This window comes from Henckelia pumila, chromosome 1, assembly GCF_033568475.1.
Source record: "Henckelia pumila isolate YLH828 chromosome 1, ASM3356847v2, whole genome shotgun sequence".
Classification (NCBI taxonomy): domain Eukaryota; kingdom Viridiplantae; phylum Streptophyta; class Magnoliopsida; order Lamiales; family Gesneriaceae; genus Henckelia; species Henckelia pumila.
Window position 1 is genome coordinate 95,484,789 of NC_133120.1, and position 8,303 is coordinate 95,493,091.

General features: G+C 30.9%; 1 protein-coding gene across 1 annotated transcript; it reads right to left on the bottom strand.

Moving 5' to 3' along the window:
• Positions 1–7,053: 7,053 nt before the first annotated feature.
• Positions 7,054–7,572, bottom strand: LOC140869500 (protein LIGHT-DEPENDENT SHORT HYPOCOTYLS 9-like). The gene has a single exon (XM_073272965.1). The coding sequence runs from the start codon at positions 7,570–7,572 to the stop codon at positions 7,054–7,056; it is 519 nt and encodes a 172-aa protein (XP_073129066.1).
• Positions 7,573–8,303: the final 731 nt, after the last annotated feature.

Genomic DNA, 8,303 nt, shown 5'->3' on the forward strand with positions numbered 1-8,303 from the left:
AATTTGGTCAACAGCTTATAAACGCTCAAAACAAGCTATTTTTTAAAAAAATTGTTGTTAACCTAATTTTTTTTAAAAAAAATATCTTATTTTAAAATTTTATTTCTTCAAAATAATCTTATATATTTACATAAATCTCCACCATATCCTCTACTCATTCATATATTAAATTTTTTTTAGATAAATTTTTTGATAATTTTGACAATAAAGATCTTATAATGTCAAACACATCAACATATTAATTTGTTTAAAATAACCCAAATAACGGTAAATTGATGTTCAGTCCCTATATCCAAACTCAAATACATGATCAGTCCCTGTCAGAAAAAATAGTTGTTTACAGTCCCTGGGTCCACATGATTTTTTTTCGGATAAAAGTCGGTACAAAATATATCATTAATATCAATATTTGCTTACATGTTTGAGACACTCTAAGATAGAAATTGGCTACGTATAAATCAAATTCATAAACGGAAATATATAGAATGTTTATAAATAAATAAATAATTTTTTTTTAAATGTGGGGTTTGGGGGAAGAAAAAGAAGAGAAACCGTCAGATTAGCCCTGTTTTGAAGCCTAGTTTGTGGGACGGGCCTCGGGGTTGCCTGGTTTTACGCAATGGGGCTAAATTGTGGCTTCGACCTAAGTACAACAAGCCCATTTCCCACCCTGCTTTATATTCAGGCTTTAGTCTTACCGGATTTTGCCGAAGTCATAAATGTCTTTTTCTCTGCATTTGTTTGCCTATTGAAATAAAATTATTATTGCATAATTCACACGCAACAATATTATGACATGCGATACCTAATTAAAATTGCAACCCACATCTATTAGTTACGCTAGCTGCAACTAGAACTGTCAAACGGGTCAACTCATAGTGGGGCGGGCCGGCCCACCAAAAACCCACTTTTTAGCGGGTCGATGGCGGGCCGACCCACCATCCTGGCAGGTTCAAAATCCTCAACCCAACCCAACCCAAGGTAGGTTGCGGGTTAGGCGGGCCGGCCCGCGGATTGAATTACAACAAATAAAAATAAATAAATAATATTATAATTAATTATAAAAATCATTTCATAAATAAATATTAATATAAACATATTAATAAAAATTTTAATTATTGATTTCAGGTGTGCAAATTTTATATAAAGTAATTAATATAAAAAAAATTCACAACTTTTATTAAAAAATACATATATAACAATAAAAATAAAATTAAATTATTAATTCTCTAGGCCCGCGGGCCAACTCGTGCGGGTCGCGGCCTAGGCGGGTTGGCCCATCTAGGCCCACCTTTTGTTGGGTTGAAAAAATTTCAACCCAACCCACTTAAATTATGTGACGGACCGGGCCGGGCCAACTCGGCGGGCCTAACCCAAATTGACGGCTCTAGCTGCAACAACCAACTCAAGTTCTTTGCCACATATATATCGCACGATATTGTTTCTGATTGATGACACGGAGATTGAATTTGGATGTTAAATTTCACAGCTTCGCAACCAAAATCTTTGAAAAAAATTATTTAGTTTCAAATTTCATATTGTTATCGTATCGAAAAATTCGGTATCGTTATCATACTACCGAAAATTCGATATTTTTTCAGTACCGTAATTTCGATATATATACCTCCTACTTTGAACTTCCACTTCCGATAGACTCACTTCACAAGCTATATCTATATATCTGCATTTCAAACAAAAAAAAAAAAAAGAGCACACATACACACACAATTACGTGCCTAGCTAGCTGCAAAATTAGGTAATATATAACACAAGCACGACATTTTGATTAATCATGACAAAATATTGAAGTTCAACAAGACTTATTGTCACATATAATGTAATAGAAATGCTCCTCTATAGATAATATATCATTCCAAGAATTATTTGGGATTTTACGGATGGACTGCATTGAAGAAAAACTGGAAATTACCTGAACATCATACTTGATCATCTTAATTAATCCTGCACAACAATTCCAAAATAAAATTTTAATCTTTGTGTGCATAAAAAATTAGACTATTAATCTGAAGACACACACACACACACAGATATCAAACTTGTCATGGTTAGAATTAGATACAAAATTAAACTTTCTACGTACTTCTGTCGAATCTAGCTACTTGGCCTGAACCAACGGAAAAATTCAAAATTATACATATTTTCTAAAAATAATATTCCCTCAATTCAGTCAGATCACCGCCAAATTTCCTAATTAATACCTCTCTATTAAATTCAGGAGGCCAAAACAAAAAATATCAAAAAGGAATAATGAAGGGAAATGCTATATGTACACATTGAATTACACATTGGGTTACACGCTACGCATGAAATTACAAAAATATTTATCCACTTGATTTGGAAAAAAATTTTTCAAAATACATTAAGGATATTTATGTAATTTCAAGTGCAACGTTAGCATCACCCGATAATGAATTAATATGTACTGAGAAGGGCTCATATTTCGAAAGATCGCACAAAATATTACACCTTTAATTTGTTGGACTTACCCAAATTCATCATATATACCAATGTCCAATAGAGACAATGAGGAAAATGTTTATTATGCATATCTGGATGTCTCCATCTTTCTCAGAGTCATGATTTTACAAACTATTTTGGCCTATATTCATCTGATCTTTTCATCTTTTCTTATATATTTTTGGTTATGAGAATCTTTCTTCCATATTTGGGGAGTGTTTGAAAAAAATTATGATTTTATAGAAGTGATTAAATCAATTTATAGATTGTGAAAAGTGGAGTAAAATCGGAAGTAGGTATAGTTTGAAAACAAAAGAGAAAAGCTGATAATCAAAAGTGAATAGTGTTTGATAAATAAGTTATTATAGTATCATTTTGATAAAAAAAAATTGCAAAATTTTTATGAATACAAAAAATATGTAAAAAATAATTCTGAAATGCAAATTATATAAAAATGCAAAATATTATTTTAAAAATAAATGCTTGTTATAAAATATGATTGAAATTTAATAAATTATATTAGAAACTATTAAAAACTCATATGAGTGAAAATTATGTCAAATGAATCAAGGGTATATAATGATCTATATTTTAAAGATATAAATATCAACTTAATTATTTTAAACTCTAAACTAAAAAGCAGAAGTAGGAAAAAAAAAACACTACACTCTTGCTTTTAGCTTTTGGCTAAAATTATAAAAGTTGAACCTAAAGTTGTCATTCACAAACACTAAAAAAAAAAAAAACACTTTCATACAGCTATGCATGGAATATAAAAAATATTTCTTAGAAACTCGATCAAAACACTCACGTGGTCTCTTACAAGTTAGTTCACATTTACAAATTACAGTAGTAGTACTGTGGATCGGTTGCATGTATATATAATATATACCTACCTGAGATTTCCTGTTATTTTCATAATGAAGTAATTAAAGTTTACATGTTGCGGCATAACGGTGGCATAGAAAAATCAACAGTACTGCAGCCACCCAATTATGATCAAACAAAGGGAATTAATGACACCTGCGCCCGCATGACAGTATAAATATTAACAGCTAGCAAATAATTCTGAATTTGTACCAAACCCTGATACCAACTTTGAATGCATGAATGGATAATATTGTTTTAATGTTTTTTACCGTAGTGCTATTAAAGCATCTCCGATTAATGGCCTGATTTTCTCACCCAACCAAGTGTTATTTTCAGCGCCATGTTGGAGAAGAGTTATATGATTGCATCAAATTTGTTGTAATCCTATAACAATAGCTTGAAGCTTTTTCATTTTTCTCAGCGTTATTTTCAGTGCTATGTTGGAGGAGCCAATTTGGTGCAACACTGTAGCAATAGCGTAAAGTTTTTTCAATTTTTTTCCTTTTATATATATATAAAAATAAATAAATAAATTATTCATGTGTACATAAATATTTGGAATAAATTATTTGTTAAATAAAATAATAGAGATTATTCCGAAAACATTTTTTTTAGTGTAGAGTTAATTTAGAGTTGATGGATTGAAGATGTGTTTTGTATTTGATGTAAAAATTATACTATTGAAGTTAGTGTTACATCAAAATAATGTAATAGGTTGGAGACGATCTTAAATATGATCTCTTTTTTTTAAGGCTCTTAAATATGTTATTTGGTTATGTAATTTATGCTAGCATATAATTAATATCCACACACATACGTCCATTTGTAAAAACAAATGGACAAATTATAAATGTGGAATAATGCAAGGATATCATGGGCCGAACAGAATCTTGGCAAATCCCAAAAGGACTCTAGTCTCTATATTATTAATTAAAAATAGCCGTTAAATTGATGCTCAGTTCTTATACCCAAACTCAAATATATGATTAGTTTCTGTCAAAAAAAATAATTGTTTACATGCACTTAACTTCTTGGGCTCACATGATTTTTTTCGGATAAAAGTCGTTACAAAAAATTAAAAATATGGTATAAATACATGATATTCGATGATTAGTTGGTTTAAATCTGATACAAAAAATAAAATTTTGAATATAAAATCTAAACATCTTTATCAATTTAATTACCCTTAAAAAGCAGGTGCCAAACCAAATTTTTATTTAAAAAAATAAAAAATAAAATTGTTCGTCACTACTAGTACAAGAAAGTAATGTACAGTATTTTCGCATGATTTGACAGAAAGGAATTAAGTAAACCTAACTTTGTCGAACGAAAAGTCTAGCTTGAAGTAGACCAAACAATATAATTTTTTTATGCAAAGAATGCAACCATGTATTTAATTAGATTATATATATATATATAGACTGAAATGCTTAAGTTGTTTATGTGATCATATGCTCTCCGCATTCCTCAAGATTAGTTCACTCCAAGTTGGGACTTAATTAGTTGATGGTGATCGAAAATTTAATTCGCAAACGGAGTCGGCGAAAATTAGATGACATTAAAGGAAGGGCGTTGGAATGGGTTGAATAGGTGATCGAAATCAGGGTTGATATTTGAAGGGATCCTGTGGCTAGGGTAGGCTCCAGCCCCACTTTTTTTTTTAAAAAAAATAGTAGTTTTAATTTTTAAATTTTCTTAATTCACTCTCATGCTTTAAAAATAAATTAAATAAAACTTCATACCCATGTAAAAAAAATTAAAATAGAACAATTCTCACAAATCACACTTCATTCACGTCTATTGTTTAGTTTATTGTCGTAGTTTTAATTTGAAATTATGCGATTTTAAAGTAAAATTTGACAAATCTAAAATTATCTTGCATATTTAATTGAAATTTATTTTCAATTGACATAATATTGGCTAATGATTTATATAAATTTGGATTTTTACCCTAAAAATCTATTGTTGCGAATTTTGGTAAAAATAACCAATTAGTTGAAATATTTGAGAATTATTGATGCTTCAATTATTTTTGGTATTGTATTGTTATTTTTCGATTTATAATAACAAAAAAATTAAATATTTACGAGATTTGAAAATTAATTCTTTTGTTGAAATTTTTTGGGATAATTAGATTTCTAGTTCGCTAACTTAGGGAACGAAGAAAATAAAAAATATTAAGTTATTTTTAACCAATATAAAGCATAAATCTACTACGGTATAGATGTGATCAAAATATCCGTTTTAACCAAAATAATCAAACGAATGAATTAATTTGAAAAATTGTTTAGTGTTTATTATTTTTTGTGTTTTAAAATATCGATTAGTTCAGTTGAGTTTCGGTTTTTAACATAAAACTTTATTTTGGTTAACCGACATATCGAACTTTTATATAAAAAAATTAATATTATTAAATTTTTTTAATTAAGTTTATTAGGATATAAATATTAAAAAAATTTAATAAAATTTTATTGGACAATTGAACTAGACTTGAAAATATATTTTTTTAAAAAAAATTAAATTTAAATTTATTGTGTTCAATTTTTATATTAAATTTTGTTAGTTAAAGCTTCAATTTTTTTTAAAAAAATTCTATAAGTTCAGTTAATTCGGTTTATAAAAAATTTTCGGTCTGGTTGTAACGTTCGTTGTATTCGGTTAAATTTGCCGGTAATTCAATTTTAAAAAATTTGGTTCGATTTTAATGGAATGCTCACTCTAACTATTACTAACACGGGGAGGAGCCAGCTCCAGCTAGTTTTTATTCCTTGCTCCGCCCCTAATTAGGGATCTGTAAGTATATATAATTTCGAAATTGAAACCTATATATACATATATTAAATTAGAGAATTTTTACTAAACAGATTCTATGGATTGCCAGCACTAGCTGTTTTGAAGCAATCTACAAAAAAAAAATCCCAAAATTGTAGATTGTTTCTTGAATGAGAAATTGTAGATTTGCAGTGTGATCTTATTAGGCAAATCAATTGATGGATGGATATATAAGGTTTAATTCGAGTGGGACGTACAGTGGGGTCACTCTCAAAAAAAAAATTTCAACAAGCTTGTAGTATATTAATATAGTTATATGTATATAACTAAGGAGAAATAGTTTAATATTTGGTTTCTTGACCAGGGTGATCACCAAAAAATTGTCCAAAAAACTAGGGTTTCTATTTTTGGTGGATGGATCAAGCTAGGGTTTCTTGGCTTGTATAAAGACTGTGATCCTGACCAAAGATGTAGATATCAGCTATTTCCTTATTTAACTGGTGAACATCCCCACAATCACCATTTTGGAAACAATGGGGACTTCGTAGTGTTCTTTCCATTATATATAGCTTGTCAGTAATTCCAAGTGAACTCTTAGCTTCCAACTGACTATATATATATATATATATATAGAGAGAGAGTTTCGATTACATGGACAACCATCATGGACAACTACGTGAGCAACAGCTGATGTGACACCTTGTACATCCAATGGGTGTCAGCTGTTGCTCACGTAGTTGTCCATGGTGGTTGTCCATGTGATCAAAACTCTATATATATATATAAAAAGATGTGAATGTTACTTATATAAATACGAAACAAGGGGAATATTCATATATAAAATCTTGAGAGGATCGATGAGATTAAGTAAGAATAATTACCATGTGTTGATCTTGCGAAAACCGAGGCTTATAGTTAATTCAAAGGGGATGCTTAATTCGGATTCCTGCTGATGTGTTGTTCATCACGTTGGGCTTTGTTTTGATGATTGATTTTCTTGATCTTCTTCTTCTTGTGTGGAATCCCTCTAGCCTTAACTTGAATCTCCTTCACTTCCCGCAAATAAAGCCGGATCGACCCGTCTCCGAACGGGTTAGTCTCTGGTGATCCCCCGTGCTCTTCGTAAGCTGCTCTGAGCCGTCCGACCAGAGCATCTAGGCTGCCCCAAGCCTGCCTCAGCGGGCATGTGCACGGCGCCTGGGGATCGGGCTGCCCGAAGAAAACACACCCATGCAAGTGAACCTTAGTTTTCCCGAACTGGTCTAGGTATCGGAGGAATTCCAGAACGTGGTTGTAGTTAAACTGTGAGAGTGCAACGGAAGGTCTCATCTGGTTCTTCAAGTACTGACCGAAAGTGTTCCAGTCTCTTCTCTTCTGGGATTCGTAGCGGCTGAGCTGCCGTGGAAATGGTGGATTACTGGCGGAGCCTCCTCTAAAGATGATTGGATTCATGGGTTTAATTAATTTTGGAAATCGGACAAGAAAAAGAGAAGTTGGAAGAAAATGCTGGAAATGGATTGGATTCTGTGAACAAAGACTGGGATACTATATTGAGGGGACACGAGATTCTATGCTACACTTGGAGTACTTTTCCCCTATGATGTGGTCAAATATCAACCATTGGATCATCAACACATATGTCAATTTCCATAAAAATATAGGGGTCTCACGTGATCTAATGATATTGAAATAGGGGAAGAAACACTCGCATAGACTAACCCGGAGACATGATATGGACCCTTAATTAGCTTTCAAAGTGCTTTAATTTGTTCTTGATTTTTCTTTTTTTTTTTTAGTTTTTTTATTTATATTTTGTTTTCCCCCTCTCCTTTCATTATTCATTTTAAACTAAGGCTCCGCTTGGATAGAACTATTTTAAATCTATGGATTTCAAATGCATTTTTGTTGTTTAGAGAATTAAGTAGTACCACAAACATCAAATCTACTTCTTTTATGTTTATATGGTAATTCATGGTAGTTAGGATGAATTTTAAGTTCATCCAATAAAGTGATGATTTAGAATCCTTTTTAATCCATCTAAGTAATGTGTAAATAATTAAGTTATGAATTTGAGATTTCTCTATGTTTCATTGTTAACACAAAAATTATAATCGAAATCTATGGATTTGAATTACTAAAATCCATGGCGCAACCTAAGTGTTTGATAGAGCTTCTAGCTAGGA

Coding starts and splice junctions, on each gene's coding strand:
- LOC140869500 (XM_073272965.1), bottom strand. CDS start 7,572: ATGAATCCAATCATCTTTAGAGGAGGCTCCGCCAGTAATCCACCATTT.